The sequence below is a fragment of the Sus scrofa genome, chromosome 1, assembly GCF_054392235.1.
Source record: "Sus scrofa isolate SSC_HxYL_T2T_F1_AM1 chromosome 1, Sscrofa_HxYL_maternal_Yorkshire_Landrace_v2.0, whole genome shotgun sequence".
NCBI classification, from domain to species: domain Eukaryota; kingdom Metazoa; phylum Chordata; class Mammalia; order Artiodactyla; family Suidae; genus Sus; species Sus scrofa.
In genome coordinates, this window is record NC_139383.1 from 104,645,083 (window position 1) to 104,661,880 (window position 16,798).

Here is a 16,798-nt window from a genome sequence, read left to right on the forward strand (position 1 = left end):
TTTACTTTATACTGTCACTGCAAAAGCTTTTATTAAAGTATAATAGACATTAAAGGGCATATATTGTAAGTATACAGCTTGGCGACTTTACAAATTAACACACCCAGGTAGCCAGCAGCCATGTCAAGACACAGAACATTATCAGAACTCCAGAGGTCCCACTTCCGCCACCTTACAATGATGACTAATACCCTGACTTCTCTCAGTCTAGCCTGTTTTTGAACTTTGTACAAATGGGATCATATCAGTCTACAGACTCTTTTGTATCTGGCTTTTTGCTCAGCATTGTGAGATGCCTCCACAGCATTCATAGCATGCAGGATAGCATGTGAGATGAGCCTGCATTCACAGCATCCTTGATGCGCGCATAGCACTGCAAGTCACTCATTCTCTTGCTATGCAAATAAATTATCCACTCTACTGTTAATGGGCAATTGGTTTTGTTCCCCCATTTGGGGCTGTCATAAGTAGTGCTGTGTTGAAATTCATGGTGCTTGTCTTTTGGTGTGATCTTATGTATGCATTTCTTTTGTGCATAAGGAATCACTGGGCTTTGGGTGTGCAGATATCAGCTCTCATATATGCTGCCAGGCACGTGGTAGTTGTGTCCACGTGTGTCTCCCCTGGAGCATGTGTGAGTTCTGGTTGCCCCACTCCCTCGCTAACACTTGATGCCATTTTTGTCTCACCCATCCTTCACCCCATGCCTCTCATTATCTTTTTTTCCTGCCTTATTATCTCACATTTGCAGCTTTCTCCCCTCAGCAATGCCCCACTTCAGGCCCTGTGAGCTCCCAAGTAATCTCCCTACATGCTGCCCTCATCATCTCACTGTTCTGTCCACAAAATCTCAATTGTTCCTGATCTCCATTGACTTTACAGGTGCATCTGTTTATTTGTCTGGTGGTTGACACTCTGCAAATGAGTCAGTGACCAAGCAGACCCCATCTTTCCTTCAGCCTCCATGCTGCCTTCATAACTCCCTGTCCTCCTCCAATGCCTTCATCCCTCTCAGTCATCAGCTTGTTTGGCAGGAAAACTGCCTTCTTTGTTAACAATTCTACAAGAAAGCTGGAGAGTCACTACTGGCAGAGCCCTAGAGAAACTATTCCAACATTCTCATTTTCAGAGAAGCCCCAAGCTGTAAAGAACTTGAGGAAAAAATCAGAGTGACTTTGCGCCACTTCTTAAAGTGACAGCTATTACTTCTTATTTGCTGGTAACCTATATTTGATTTGAAAGCAGTCAGAGCCTTGCATCTCAACTGGATGGGAAGAAAAGAGGGTAATACATATAAATTGTGGGTTGGTGCTGCTTTTAAAACTCTTTCTCAGGAGTTCTTGTTGTAGTGCAGTGGAGAGGAATCTGACTAGTAACCATGTGGTTTCAGGTTTGATCCCTGGGATCACTCAGTGGGTTAAGGATCCGACCTTGCCATGAGCTGTGGTGTAGTTCGCAGACATGGCTTGGATTCTGTGTTGCTGTGGCTGTAGTGCAGGCCAGCAGCTGTATCTCTGATTAGACCCCTAGCCTGGGAACTTTCATATGTCACAGGTCTGGCCCTAAAAAGAAAAAAAAAAAAAACCTGTTTCTCAGCAAGTGAAACATCCTCATCAGCTACAGATCTCAAGTATCTGCCACATCTAAGGAGATTTTTCACCAGGAAAAGTTTTCTGAACCTCCTATCATTACAGAGAAGCATAGAGATACAATCCCAGGAAAGAGAAAGCAGGCTAATTTGCTTACTCCTCCCAAATGTGAAGAAGGCAAATAAGGAGTGCCTCATGTCTCAGCAGGTTAAGGATCTAGCATTGTCACTGCTGTGGTGCAGGTTCCATCCCTGGCCGGGAACTTCCACATGCCAGGAGCTAAGACAAAACAATAAGAAAGCAAATAAAACTGTGGGTTTAATGTTTACTTAGAGTTTGTTACTGTTATTACTTGAATGTACACTTTGCACAGGGACTCCAATACATTCCAATCAATATTGCCCATATTTGGAGTTCAGAGCATAATTTTGTTATTTTAAATGGTTATAGAGATTCATTGTTCCATCTTTCTTTTATAATGTAGTAATTTCATAATGTAATCTATACTCTCTCTGATTCTGAGTCCTTGGATGGGGACCCAATATCTGGTCAGTGTATTGTATCATAAGGAAGCAAATGTCATAGACCCTGCCAGTTTGGATGGCTTATGCCATCATGAAAGAGCATTGCTTTCTTTGTGTACCCTAATAGGGCTGGATTTGTGGGCCCTGACTCACAGCACACACCCTGCAATGCAATCACAAGGTTGTTTGCAGCCCACAAATGTGCTACGCTTTTCTCAGCTGATACTCAAAGTTTTTCCTGAAAGGCTGTTCCCTCTTTTCCTGCCTTCAGTAAGTGCTTCTCAAAGGTTCAGGGTCTTAGGAGGCCGACTTCAGTAAAGCTCCCTCTGTCTACTCTAGACACCCCTGACATTACATAAACTCTTTTAGCCCTAAATTGTGTTTTCTCGCAGTTTAGCACTTACTTGAACATTGCCTTTAAGAGAACCTTAAAATCTGGCACTTCTTGGAGTTCCTATTGTAGCTCCACAGGTTAAGAACCTAGCTATTATCCACAAGGATATGGGTTCGATCCCTGGCCTTGCTCAGTGGGTTGAGGAACCATCATTGCCTCAAGCTGCAGCATAGGTTGTAGATGTAGCTCAGATCCAGTGTTGCTGTGGCTGTGGTGTAGGCCAGCAGCTGCAGCTCCAATTCAACCCCTGGCCTGGGAATTTCCACATGCCGCAGGTACGACCCTAAAAAGAAAAAGAAAACATCTGGCACCTCTTGATTAAACTTGACAGGTATTCAGAATGTCCCTCTCCCTGGAAGACTGCCTGATGCGTTCTCTCATCAGCCAATGATATTACAGATCCCCTTGGTGCTAAGGAAAAGTACTATTCTGCCCAGTGATGAGACACAGCCTTAACCCTGACTGTGTTCCCTTGTGTCTTGCTGCTGCACCAGGATGTGAGCAGTATCTCACACTTCACGCCATGCCCTAGAGTCCTGAGGAACTACCATGATACACAGTAGGATAGGAAATCGGGGAATGAATGGTGGCCAAGTAGAGGGGGCATTCCTCGGAGCGTGGTCTACACCCTGAGAGAAGTGAGTCCCAGGTCAACAGGAGGGCAATGAACTGGCCAAGACATCATGAGTTTATAGCCTAAGACCTGGGATGTAAAGGGGGGAGGACCCAGGCATATCTCACACCCAATCTTTGCAGAGGCCAGGATCATCCTGTCCCATCCACATTGATCTTCATCAAGAAGGCCCTGAAGAATCAGCTTCCTTTCTGCTTACCACCTTCAGGATGACTCAGAAACTCTAAGAACTGACCAGCCTACACAGGTGAAGCTGGATCTTGGTCCTCCCCAGTTTTAGGAAAGTCCTAGAGGAAAGCCAAAGCCTCAAAGCACATAGGTGGACCTGCAAGCTGGAGGGCTGGGGGCTTAGTGCCTACGGTTGACTGGCCTATAGCAGGAGCACAGGAGTAAGGGCCATCTGTGTGTGTCCAGATGGCAGGGGCTCTGCCCAGCGATCTGCGTGTCCTGGTCATAATGCTGTACCCTGCTCTGAGGACTACATTTGGGGAAGAGCTACCCCTTCCCCCTTGCCACACCTGGGACACACACACACCCATCTCAGTACTGTGCAAGAACTCGCCTGGGCCCTTCGAGGCTCCAGAGTCAAGTGTCATTCACCCATTCATTCATCTATACACTCACGGGTAGCTATTGAAGATCTCTGGGAGCTAGACACTGAGCCCAGACCTGGATGGAGCCACAGCATGAACAAGACCATCCTGACTCTACCCTCAGGAAGCTGGCAGTCCAGTGGGCAAATTCCATGAAGCAAATACTCGCACAGCTATGTAATTACAAACAACAATCAATGCTGTGAGAGAAAAGAGAAAAAAATCTGGGAGATGCTCGCCAATGGTTACAGCAGCTTCCCTCAGAGAGTGAGTCTTAATTGGGTAGGAAGGGTGACGGGGGTGGTATGAAAGTATATTTAACATGCCTACTCTTGTAAAGAATTCCATGCAGAGCTCTTGGCCTTTTGGCCAATGGAGTCGTATACTGGATTGGATGGGGAAAACCATTGTAGGGGCCCTAGTGTTAAAGAGGCCAAGGCATCCAAGATGGAAACCAAGGAATGGGCTTCACCAAGGAAGACGCTTAGGGAAGATCCTCGAGGCCCTCGGGGCGGGGGTTGCTCCTGCAGTGCAGAGGGTATCCATCCTGTGGGTGGGACAGATGCAGAGGCCTCTGGCTGGCCACAGGAGCAGGAAGTGGCCTTCCCCTCCCAATGGGTGCAAGCATCACCCTCTCATGCCCTGCCATCATCTATCATGGTGATGGGAGCCATGAGACATTCACCAAGCCCACTGAGGCAATTAGCTCCGGGAAGAGGGTGGGACCTGGTGGAGTGGCTTGATGGAGTCTAATGGGAAGAAAAGCCTTCACCTAGAGAACTGTCTTTCACTGGCATTGCCCAATGTGTGACAGTATGCTCCCTACCACCAGCCAGAAAGCAACCTTGACTCACTTGGGCTCACCATGACATCTCTAAGCAAGACATTGGAATTTGTAAGGTGTCACCACTCCAGGAGCTTCAGTCCATCCTTTTCACCATGTTTCAGGAGCAGGGAGGCTTGAGAGTGGTGCTTCCCAAATTTTAAGGTGCATGCAGATCCTCCCTGCAGATCTGGTTAACATGCAGGTTCTGGTTCCGAAGTTCTGAGTGGGCCTGAGAGTCCTTGTTTTTAAATAGGTTTCCAAGGAATCGCACTTTGAAGACCTGAGAACCTTAACAAGTATGAATGAAAGTAAAGCTTACCCTCTCTTTCATGAGTGAGGATGGTCAAATCCACCACCTCTCACTCACTCAGCAAATATTTGCTGAGCCTGAGAAGTGGGAATTTGATGGCACCATTGACAGAAATAAGAGAGTCAAAAGTGGGAATTACTTTAGGGGAAATAATAATAAAAGTTACCTTGACTCTAATGCCTCTCATGTGCCATGATCTTGCTTAATCTTTATATTTGGCAAAGTAGGTATTAATAATCTCCATTAATTTCATAATGTGATTAAGGCTTAGAAATGTGAAGTAATTTTCTCTGGGCTGTACAGCTGGCTAGAATTTGAACCTAGTCTGTCAAACTCCCAAATCCATCTTGGACATGCCTCCTGGTTTTGGAGGATAAAGAATTAGGATTAGATTCAGTCCAGTGGTTCCCAATATTGCATGCATGTTAGAATAAAGAGGACATTACCTCAAACCAATGACATGAGACTCTCCAGGAAAAGGATCTACTATCAGCATTTTTTAAAGCCTCCAAGATAATTCCAATGTGCAGATAAGACCAAGAATCACTGAGTTAGTTCAGCTCCTTTTCTTTTTTTTTTTTTTTGGTCGTTTTGCCTTTTCTAGGGCCACTCCTGTGGCATATGGAGGTTCCCAGGCTAAAGGTCGAATCAGAGCTGTAGCCGCCAGCCTACACCAGAGCCACGGCAACACTGGATCCTTAACCCCCTAAGCAAGACCAGAGATTGAACCACAACCTCATGGCTCCTAGTCAAATTCGTTAACCACTGAACCATGACGGGAACTCAAAACTCCTCTTCTTATAAGTGAGGCAGTTGAGAAGCAGATGGGCGAAGTGCCTATATTGTCTGTCAGAACAAGCACCTCTTGATTCCTACTCCAGGACTCTTTCCAAAAGGTCAGCTCAACAAAAAATTGTGTAGTAGGATGAAGTAGGGTGGGAGAGGAAATAGGACAGAGGTGTTTTCCAAGGGAAAGTACGTAGGGAGGAGTGGAGGATTTCAGTGAACACCAGAGGCATTTCACATTTAAGAGCCAGGATGAAGACTCAGGAAGATAGAAAAGCTTACTAAAGGGGAATCCTTGAAGTTAGAACAACATCTTACTCATCTAGGTGTTCTCCTATATGTAACATATGTTAAACAATCACTAGACAAGTGAATGGATAGAACTAGAAGGATGAGGTGGGTCCAATGGACAAGAAAGTCTAGAAGCCACGTTGAGTAGAGAAATATGAACCACACTGGGATGAGGAAAGAGATGATGGAAGAAAAGACCTTCCCTGGTACGAAGCTACCAACACAGGAGTGAACTGTCACCATCAGGAAACCATGCTTGGGGATTTTATTTTTAGGAGTAGGATTGTTTTTTATAATAGGATGAAATGCAACAAGTGGAAAAATTAAGTGGAGCGATCTGGTTGGAGCAAAAAATCCTCTTGTAGGGATTTCAGTGCATCATGTTTTGCCATAATTGAGACAAAAGGCTAAGTGAGGTTGCCCACCAGCTTCACAAAGAGAAATCTCAGATAGAGCAAAGCTCTGGGTCCTCCACCTGCCCCCAAGGCTGCTTTTGGTACTCTTCTCTCCCTTTGAGTCTTAAATGCATATTAATTTAAAGCACGTTTCTCCTTGTAAGTTGTGGGGGATAAGAAGCTGTTGAAAAAATGATTGTCAGGTTGACATGGCAGTTGACTCCTTCTGAGATTCTATAAACTTCAGATTCTGCAAAAACATGATCCAGGAGGAGCCATAAATCTGAATGATGTTGAACATTGAGTCCACGTGGGGGAGTTTTCTTGTGGTACAGTGGCTCAGGTCACTTCTGTGGCATGGATTTGATTGCTGGCCCAGGAAATTTCAAATGACAAGGGTGTAGCTTAAAAAAAAAAAAAAAAAAAAAAAAAAAGAGTCCATGTGAGGATATTGTTTTGCTCATCACTTATCAGTACTTTTAAATTTCTTCCTCACTCAATGGTATTTAATTCATCATCAATGTCATATACAGGTTTAATCATGAGCCCACAGACCCTTGTCTTCAAAAATGGCATCCCTTGAGCCATGTCCCGGGCATTCTTCAACAAGGGACAGCCATCCACTCTCCCAAGCGCAATTTGTGACCTCAGCCAACACCTGGCTATATCTGGCTAGTGCTTTGGGGGCTACAGAGATGAATCAGCCTCCCCAGGACTCTCATAAACCCGACTCATAGATCCTGTGGCTTCACTGTCATCAGCACATCCCAACCACCACAGGCCACATGACATAATTAAATATTAGCTCTCTATTCAAGTATGTCCCTTCATATAGGTGTTGGGAGCAACAAAAAACAACCTGGGCTGAGAGGGAAAAGGACTGTGGGCAGGGGAAGTAGATAAAATAATGGAAAATCTGTCCTCCCCTGTCTGTTTCCGACTTCCTTCCACATCAATATTTCTCCCAGACCCAGCTGGAAGAAGGCACCACTAGTTCCTAGAAGCTGAGTTCTGACCTGGTTTCTTCCACTTAGAAACAAAGTCAATGTGGGCATTTTTCCAATTGGATAAGAAATCTAAGAACAGTGCTGAGAATTGCTATATTTTCTATGTTAAGCTTTTTTAAAAAAGTGTTTGTGGGAGTTCCCATTGTAGCTCAGCAGGTTACAAACCTGTCTAGTGTCCATGACGATGCAGGTTCACTCCCTGGCCCTGCTCAGTGAGTTAAGGATCTGGTGTTGCTGTGAACTATGGTGTAGGTCGCAGGCGAAGCTTGAATCCCACATTGCTGTGGCTGTGGTGTAGGCCGGCAGCTGCAGCTCCAATTCGATCCCTAGCCTGGGAGCTTCAATAATGCTGCAGCAAAAAAAAAAAAAAAAAAAAGAAAGCAAAAAAAAAAAGTGTTTGTGATTAATTATGACCCCTTCTAGTTCTCTCATTACTTTTATATCTTTACATAAAGTAAGAAATTAATTTTTAAAATTTTCAAATAGCTATCTGTAGCAGATAATGGTGCTATAATGTTTAGATAATTTTTTTAAGTTTTAATAAGAGATGTTGCATCCAAAAAAATGTCTAAGTCTTTCTCCCCTGGGTTTAATTTTGGTTTGAATAAAACACAGAATCAAGTTTATTCTTCAGCAACAGGATGCAGTATCAGAGGTACATGGGAATTCTCCATGATTATTGTAATATCTCTGCACAACTGCATTTCCTAAGCCAACACTAATAGGATTTCTAAGGCTGTGATATAAATCTTTAGCCAGTTCAATCGTAATAGCTTAATTTGCCAACTCAAGAAGCTGAGGGTGCAATATAGTCCAGCTATAAGCCGGTTAATCAAACTAGTGGTTTAATATTTTGCTCTAAAGGTCCCTCTGCTTTTGCCCTCCTACACACACACACCCAGCAGGTGCCGACAGTAGAGGAAGAAAAGGCAAAGGGAATAAGAGGAAGGGAGAGAGTCAAGACACTCTGAATCCCCCTCTAATCCCCCTCATGGCAGCCAATTGGTGTAAGGCAGGCAATGGTGATAGAAACATTTCTTATAACCAGGAAGGGTCCTTTAAATCAGGCTGCACTAGCAACATGGCACAACAAGCAGACATCAAATCTCCAGTTGGGGCAACTGTAATGAACGTGAGCCAGCTGCAACCTCCTCAGCTCCAGAGAGCAGCCTCACTTTAACATACCCACCCAGGCCCTTGCAGCTTCTTGGCTACATGAATGCCAGCTCTCTTCCATGACCCCCTATGGGTTGCCCCAGACCTGGATGCCTGGCTGGCAGTGGGCCTTGGCCCATCCCACTCAACCTCCACTGGCTGATGTCTTTGCTGAGAGCCTTAACCCCTGGCCAGCCCACTGGCTCGGAGAGCCTCATACACAATGCTGGGGCTAGGCCACTCCCTACTTCTCCTCCTGGCCCAATGAAATACAACTCGTCTTCCTAAGCTGAGGGCCAATCACAATATCTTTAACAGTGAGGAGATAACTTAATGAGTTGTAAATTACTCCCAAGAGAAGATTAGAGAAACAGGGCCAGGCCAGTCCCCAACGCTCATTTTCCTCAACACTTCAAAACCTTCAATCAGTCAAAAAAGATTGAAGACTCTCCTCCCGCCCTTTTCCCTATTGTCCCTCATTGGGAATTTATGTTTTTCAATCTTGAAGAAACAAAAGCACCAGCAGGATCATTGCTAGCCAGTGACGAACGCCCCTTCATGTCAAAGGCGCCCCAGGACCCCTTTCAGCAGACATTTTAGCGCCATCTATAGGAGCTTTGTTGCAATAAACACATAAATGTCTAAGACTTTAATGGTGCTCCTTTAGACATGATGCATTTGTGCAGTGCACACATTTATGTGCTGGCTGACACCAGGGACACCAGGTGGGCTTGACCTGGCCTGGGTGTCATTTGGGAGCTGAAAGAATGTGATGCATGGAAAGAAGGAATATGATAAAAGTCATAGGTAGGGATGGAGGTTTTCTCACCCTTCTGCTGTGTGCAAGAGAAACAATCAGCTACTCCAAGGAGCAGAATAACGCTTTAAATACCTAAAAATACAGATGCCCCAGATCCTCCTGCATTACCCATACCCCTGCTCCCCTGGCAAACTAGGCATGCACATTGGAGAAATGTGGGCACTAAGCCTGCCTCTCGGCTCCACGTCTAGTGAATACCACCAAGGGTACTCCCAAGTGGTATTCCAGGCCAGTGGGGGTTTTGGCTCTTGTCTGGAGCCTTTTTGTCTGACTGTTTACCAAACTAAACACTGTGGGCTCAGAACAAACTGCAAAGGGACACTCTGTTCTCAGTTTGTAGTCTTTGCTTCTCTCTTGGTAGGGAGCGCAAGGATAGGAAGAGAAGAATGAGAATGAAGAATGAGAATGATTTTTTCTTTAGTTCTCTCTCTTCCATTTAGAAAAGCCCTGCTCAGGACACCAAAGAGCGCTCACAGCTTCCTCTCCTGTAGAGTTGCTGAGTGTGGATACTGCCCAGTTTCACTTGTGGTGCAAATTATTTTATTTTATTTATTTATAAATAAAATAAATTTATTTTATTTTTATATAGATACATCTGCATCAAGCAGCAACTAAAGTGAAATAGTGTTGGGATGATTTCTGAGTCAAACAATACATATTTTTAAATCCCTACAAATGCGAGACATTGTAGGAAAAATATTTAGGTCATGTCATTACCCATAGTTTTGTTCTCCCTTCTTCCCGATTTCTTCACCTAGTTCTTATTTCCTCTCACATATAATTTATGAACCTCCTCAAAAGCTTTCTGAAAGAAATCTGTTATGAATAAAAAGAACTACGAGAGGGAGTTCCCATTGTGACTCAGTGGTAATGAACCCAACTAGTATCCATGAGAATTCAGGTTTGATCCCTGGCCTCGCTCAGTGGGTTAAGGATCTAGCATTGCCATGAGCTCTGTTGTAAGTTGCAGACACCACTCAGATCCTTTGCTGCTTCGGCTGTGGCTGTGGATGCAGCCAGCAGCTGCAGCTCCAATTTGACTGCTAGCCAGAGAACTTCCATATGCCACAGGTGCAACCCTAAAAAGAAAAAAAAAAATACTATGTGTATTCTCCAGCTGAGATGGCACTGCGCAGCATAAAATATTTTTTAAAATAAAAGCCAAGAACAGAGCTGTCACAGGACCAAAGGGATGGCCGCTTGTCAATGAGAAACATGAACATAATTACTTTCACCTCCCAGGAGCACAGTGTGGACAGGAGATGGGAAGAAGTCTGGGTGTGGACCTTGGGCAAAGTGGGCAGGGAGAGAGGAGAGAAAAATTCCTAGAGTAGAAATGCTGTGGAGAAAGTGAAAGAGAAGGAAAACCTCTATGTACGTTCAGTTGTGACTGAGCCAGACTGAGGGTGACAGATAAGTCAGAGGACCAGAGAGCAGAGGGCACAGTGAGGAGTGGTCTGGGGGCAACTCAGGGGAGGCAGGAAGGGAAATAAGTCAGGGTTCAACCGCTCAGCAAGTAATACCAGGAAGGGCTGAGAGAAAGGCATTGAATCATGAAATTAGGGCTGTTTTAAAAATCTGAGAACCCACATATGCACTTGTTATTGGGTGCCCAATTGTCCTTCTAAGGTCCAGTTCAGGGCTCTCTCTAAAGCCACAGCCGCTGGGCAAGGGCAGACCCTGGCATCTTAGGGTATTGCAGTGTTGGAGCTTGGCTCTCACCCACCTGCTTCAGGGTCCTTCCATGCTCATAACTATACCACTTCTGTGTCAGAGCCAAGAAGCTTTTCCCCTGGTTCAGGCAGGGAGACAAGACTCTTTTAGGAATTCCCACAGACAAACCAACTCTAATAGAGAAGGGCAAACCCCTGGATGATGGCACTTCACGTGGCAGGTACAGAGATTGGCATACATCATCACCAAGCTTCATCACAACCTTAAAATGAAAGCAAACTTACCCCACTTTACAATGGGGGATCTGAGGTTCAGAGAGGGTAATGGACCTCAAGTCACACAACAAGGAAGGGACAAAGCCAGGATTCAAAGTCAGGTCTGCAGGACTTGGAATCCCATGTGCTTTGCACAGCCTTGTGAAGACCATATAGCATGGCTGTGTTTTATAACCAGCACTTAGGGTGTGACTTTACAAGGACCAGGGAAGAGGGCAGGAAAGAAGGGTGGAGGAGGTGGTTCTGCCAAGAAGACTTAAGACTCAATACACACCCTCCACCCCTTACCAGCTCACTCAGGCCACTGAGGGAGAAGGCTGCATGGGTGCCACGTGGAGGTGGCTTCAGGATGAAGCCTATAAATACATATTCATAGCTGAGTTCATTGAGTTAATGAATGAAATCATGAAAGGCAAACTATGGGCAACATTTGAACATATTGATGCTAGAGTACATCAGAGCACAAACTTTGAGGTTCAACTTTAGACAAGTTTGTTTGTTTATTTACTTATTTATTTTTACTGTGAACATTTTTTTTTTATCTTTTGTCTTTTTAGGGCCTCACTCGCAGCATATGGAGGTTCCCAGGCTAGGGGTCCAATTGGAACTACAACTGCCAGCCTATGCCACAGCCACAGCAACACCAGATCCTTAACCCACTGAGTGAGGCCAGGGATAGAACCCACAACCTCATGGTTCCTAGTCGGATTCATTTCCACTGAGCCACGACGGGAACTCCTATTGTGAACTTTAAAAAAGCATTATTGGAGTATAGTCGACTTCCAATGTTGTGTTAGTTTCAGGTATACAGCCAAGCAAATCAGTTATGAATATGCATGTATCCATTCTTTTTCAGATTCTTTTCCATATAAGTTATTGAAGAATATAGAGTTCCCTGCACTATATAGTAGATCTTGCTTTTCATCACTTTTATGTACAGTTGTGTGTATATGTTAATCCAAACCTCCTAATTTATCCCTCCCTCCCCCATCCCACGTTTCACCTTTGGTAATCATAAATTTGATTTTGAAATTTGTGAGTCTGTTTCTGTTTTGTAAATAAGTTATTTTGTATCATTTCTAGAGTCCACATATTAGTGATCTCATTTGATATTTAGATAAGTTATTTAAATTCTATGAGCTCAGTTTCCTCAACCAGGAAATGAGGATACAGACATTTACCTCGTAGGAATTTTGTGATGGTTAAATAACTAACACATATAAAGTGCTTAGCACATAGAGTGAATACCCAACTATTTGTTGCAATTCTTATCACCGTCATTACTATCACTATTATTACTACCATTGTGAGGGACTGCAGTCCATTTGCATAAGGAACTCATGGAAATACTAGAGTGATTCCTTTCATTCCTATAACTGGTCCTCAGACCTCTTGTGATTCATGTTTTTCTTTCAGGGTATCCAAAGGAGTTTATTTTCTCCTTATTTTACCACGAAGAAAATGTTGGAGGGAGATGTGCTGAACCTCAAAGCTCTGGTCCTGAACCTGGACCTACGGTTCTCTCCCAGGCCCCAAACACATACACACACCCTGGTCCTGTCACCTGGAGAGAGGTGTCCCCAGAACAGGGAGCCCTGTGCTTTGGCAGGTGTCCAGGAGGTGGAGCCAGAGAGTCGCTGGCTGCCTGGCTGACAAGGGTTATCAGCTCATCCAGGCAGGCGGGACGCCCAGCTGACACCTGCACAGCTTTCTATGGGTTTTTCAAAATTCTGTGCTCATAGAAGTACACCAACAGAGTTAGTTTGATTTCTTGCCGTCACAAGCCACAAAAATAAAAACTGAAGAAGAATAGAGAGGAAAAGGGCTTTTCACTTGATTTTTAGATTCCTCTATTATGGAATGTTTGCCTCTGGACTTTTAAAAGGCAGCAGAGTTTGTCCTGGGATTCTTAACTGGAATGAGGGGCATTCCAGGGACACTCATATTTTTGTTTTCTCCTCACTTGGAAAAAGGACAGGTTGGCTTCTGGAAAACAACTTGTGTACCACCCCAACCCCCCGTCCCCCCCCATTCTCCCCACGTTCCCGCCACGCCCCGCAGGACTTTGCTGGATTCCTACACCTGTGCAGAAGCTGCGTCAAGCCTGAGAGACCACTCCAGCCCAGGAGCTGCCACCTATTCTAGGGTCTGCTGTACAGCAACATGCCTCTAGGTTTTTAGCTGAAATGACACTCTGTGGATCCTTTTCAAATCTCCCCATGCATGTCTCAGTGTGAGGGGAGAATCTAGAGGAAAGAGCGCACAGATGAGCTGGAGTAGGATGATTGCTGGATAAAGACCTGGGAACCCGGAGAAAGGATGGCAGAGCTGTTGGCACTGAATCAAGAAAAGAGAGAGACAGAGAGACACCAGGTACAGGACGGGGACCAGCTTCAGGGCAGTACTTTGGCCCTGGTGCCTGAAGTGGGAGGAGAAACTGGGTGCACCAACATGCAGGGTGGGTTCTGAGTATAAAACTGTTGGGTGCCTCCCCCAGCACCCTCCTCCCAAGCACCTCCCTTTTAATAGAGCCCAGCAGGGCTTTATCAGCCAGTGCCTTCTGCCTGGGGAGCCAGCTGCAGTGAGTACCCACCTCATCTCTCTTCGTTTCCAACTCTTCATTGTTGGGGGCTGTCTTCTTAGACCTTGCTAATTTTTGCTCTCTTTCCCTTTTTCTTTTTTTTAATGGGGAAATATGTTTCAGATGAGCAGTACTGAGTAAAATCAGCGAAGTCAGAGTTCTGGTAGACTAGAAAGCCACTCACCAAAGGCACGGGCTCCTTCCTGGAAGCCTGAAAGTGGTGTCTTTGTTCATGGTTTCGGAGGCACCGGAGCTTCATGCAGCAAAGGGCTTAAAGGACTCTGAGCTCACCAATGCTGCCTAGCAGTTTCAGGCTGTGTTCTTGAAATAATTAAGTGAAGTTGGAGATGTATCAAATGACTCAAAAAAAAAAAAAAAAAAAAAGTGAGTCCTGGGAATGGCTCTTTCCAAGTCTGGTTTTATGGTTCCTGCATGAGTGGTGGCGCTGGAGGGAGGGTGCTGGAATTCCCTTTGGGAGAATGGCTCAGTCACACTGCAGGCATGAATCGGCAGCCTCTTTGCAGCTGCACTTTCTCCTATGGAATTTAGACCTCAAGGCTTCTAGAAGGCATGTGTTCTGAGGAGAAAAGGGTGTTTATCAGGAGACAGGATACCTGACAGCATTTTCTTTGTTTCTGGTTACAGCTTTAGAGAAAACTGAGCACCTCTCACCACTTAGAATCAAAAAGTACCTAAAATAAAGATTATTGTAAGTACCGGATAAATGTCATACTGATCAGAGCATGAATGTGTATATGCTTTCTTCTATATCTATATCTAAAATGTTGCATGATTTTTAAAAGTGATACTCAAGGCATAGAAAATTAAAGGCTTTCAGGTCTCTCTAATGGTATAAATTTCCAATATATGCTGACCACTGAATAAGTTGTATTTCCTAGAATAGAACAAGGAATGCTAGCTGAATTGAACTCTTGATGTCTCAAAATGATGAATAGTGCTTCATTTCACTAGTGATCTGGGCTATGAAAATTGCTTTCTGACTCCTGTTCTAAGTTCATTGGGTGCAGCTTCCAGAATATTCTTGGGATGTTAAGATTAACACGCACAGACCTTGGGGTGGATGTGTCCACAATACAGGAGAGTGAAGCTTACTTTGAGGCAGAGGAAGATGTTTGTTTGTCAGAAGACATGGGGTGAAACCACAGGTGGCAGAGCCTTTGCTTCTGTTTGACACCCCCACCCAGGAGGCCACAAAGGCAGGTGTGTCCACTGCCTCACTACCCCCCGCAGCCCTGCATTCAGAAGCTGCTCCTTCACTGAGTGTTGACTTGAACAGAATCTCGGGGAGCATCAATGTATGGGGCTCCAGCCTAGAAGGCAAAGAGCCACCAGGGCTTACCCGTCCCCTCAGGCTAACTCTGCTGAGTGAACATGGATGGTTCCCACTCTGAACCTGTTTTCTCGTCTATAAAAGGAAGGCTTGACCTATGCGTTGTCTCAAATGTTTCCGTCTCTTGACTCTAAGAAAATACTGATGCTGACCTCAAGGATGTCATTCTCCAAGATGTGTGTGGTTTTGGTGATGAGGAAACGGGACAGGGGAATGTGACAGTCCTGCCTGTCACATTCTTTCCCTTTTCTTTCATTCTTTGTCTTAAGATGAGAGCCCTACAGTTGGGTTTCTTGATGTTGTTCTTTATCAAACAAAATTATACATAATGCAACCCACCAGTTTGGTACTTAATTTGCCAGATCATTTAACCATGGAAGAACTCCACACATGATTTTTTTTCTAAGGTGTATCAGTAATATTTTCCACAATTGTGGAATTTTTCTGAATCACTCTAGTAGAATGTAAATTTCCAGATTTCAAACCAGGCCAGTAGAAGAAAGTAAAAATTAAGTAAAAGAGAAAGAAAAAAATAAATACCACACACACAATTTTTTGGAACTTCCGAAGGAAGAATCCTACCCTTAGATGCAATGGAAGTTTTGTGGTTTTTTTTTTTTTTTTTTAAGGAAAAAAAAAAAAGCTGCCACACTTGTTGAATTCAACTAAGAATGGTCTATTATTAACAAAGTATTATTCATTTTTTAATAATTTTTATAAAGACATAAGAAAAAGTGCCATTAAGCAGTCTCTTAGACTGGGCTTTTGCTGTGAACAGAAAAGTGTGGCTAGTTCCTTATTAAGAAAATAGAACCCACACCAGGCCTTCTCCTTCTAACATTTGTAAAGATCAAGGCTGAGAAAAATTGTGGCATTGGATTTGGCCCCTGAGATGGAGCCCTAAGTGTTTGCCTGAAGCATTTCAGAGAGTGAAACCCACCCCATGCTCTGGAACAGACTTCAGACCTGCCAGCTTCCTGCTCATGAGGAAACACAGCAGAACAAAATCTGTGCCTGGGTGTCTGTGCAGGATGGCTCGGCGTTTTTTGTTTTTGTTTTTTGTTTTTTTCTTTTAAGCAAAGTAAAATGAACAGTCAATATCTGCAGCCAGCTCCACGTCTCTCTTTGCTGATGGAACTCTTGCTGATAGAGAAGTCTGCCTTTTCCTTTGGAGGTCTCCTCTCCCTCCTGACTCTCTGGGAAAGCCCTTGCCTCCTACTTTGCATTGCATGTGCTCCTCCTCTGAGCCAGGGCGCAAATCCTGCTGATTCATGTATTTTTGCCCTTTGTCATGTATGGAAAGAAAGGAAAGATGAATGGACGGTCTTTGATTGGCGCCGCTGGTGACGCCCCTCCTGGTCCTCTTTGGAGGGACCCTTTTGGAAAAAAAGCTGGTGAGGCAGCGCGCAGAGGCTTCCCCTGTCTAATCTCAGCCCTGGCTGATGGGCCAGCAGAACAGGTATGCTTCCTTTGAGCAGCTTCTGTCTCTGTGATTCTGCTGTGCCTTTTCTGAAGAACCTGGGAAGTGGGGCCCTTATGCTCTGCTGAGTGGTGCAGCTTGGGCTGAATCAAGCACACAGGGAGTCTTGGTCA

General features: G+C 44.6%; 1 protein-coding gene and 1 long non-coding RNA gene across 8 annotated transcripts in view; one reads left to right on the forward strand and one right to left on the reverse strand.

Annotated features, from left to right (window-relative positions):
- LOC146406265 (uncharacterized) lies at nucleotides 1–14,170 on the reverse strand. Of its 2 annotated transcripts, none has more exons than XR_014808142.1 (3): nucleotides 13,867–14,152; nucleotides 7,515–7,698; nucleotides 1–6,746 (listed from the first exon to the last, which is right to left on the reverse strand). It is a non-coding gene; the product is annotated as an uncharacterized LOC146406265 (long non-coding RNA). The 2 variants fall into 2 exon arrangements; XR_014808141.1 differs by having other exon boundaries at nucleotides 6,196–6,746; nucleotides 14,039–14,170.
- The window catches only part of SLC14A1 (solute carrier family 14 member 1), a 26,529-nt gene continuing 23,262 nt past the window's right edge, over nucleotides 13,532–16,798 (forward strand). For 3 of the 6 annotated variants that reach the window (XM_021092470.2, XM_021092487.2, XM_021092482.2), the window contains exons 1-3: nucleotides 13,826–13,854; nucleotides 14,500–14,563; nucleotides 16,509–16,664. In XM_021092470.2, the coding sequence (XP_020948129.1) occupies nucleotides 16,518–16,664 (147 nt within the window). In that variant the 5' untranslated portion in view covers nucleotides 13,826–13,854; nucleotides 14,500–14,563; nucleotides 16,509–16,517. Of the gene's footprint in view, nucleotides 13,647–13,825; nucleotides 13,855–14,499; nucleotides 14,564–16,508; nucleotides 16,665–16,798 lie in introns of those variants that run through there. The other 3 variants (XM_021092496.2, XM_084964882.1, XM_021092502.2) reach the window with 2 other exon arrangements.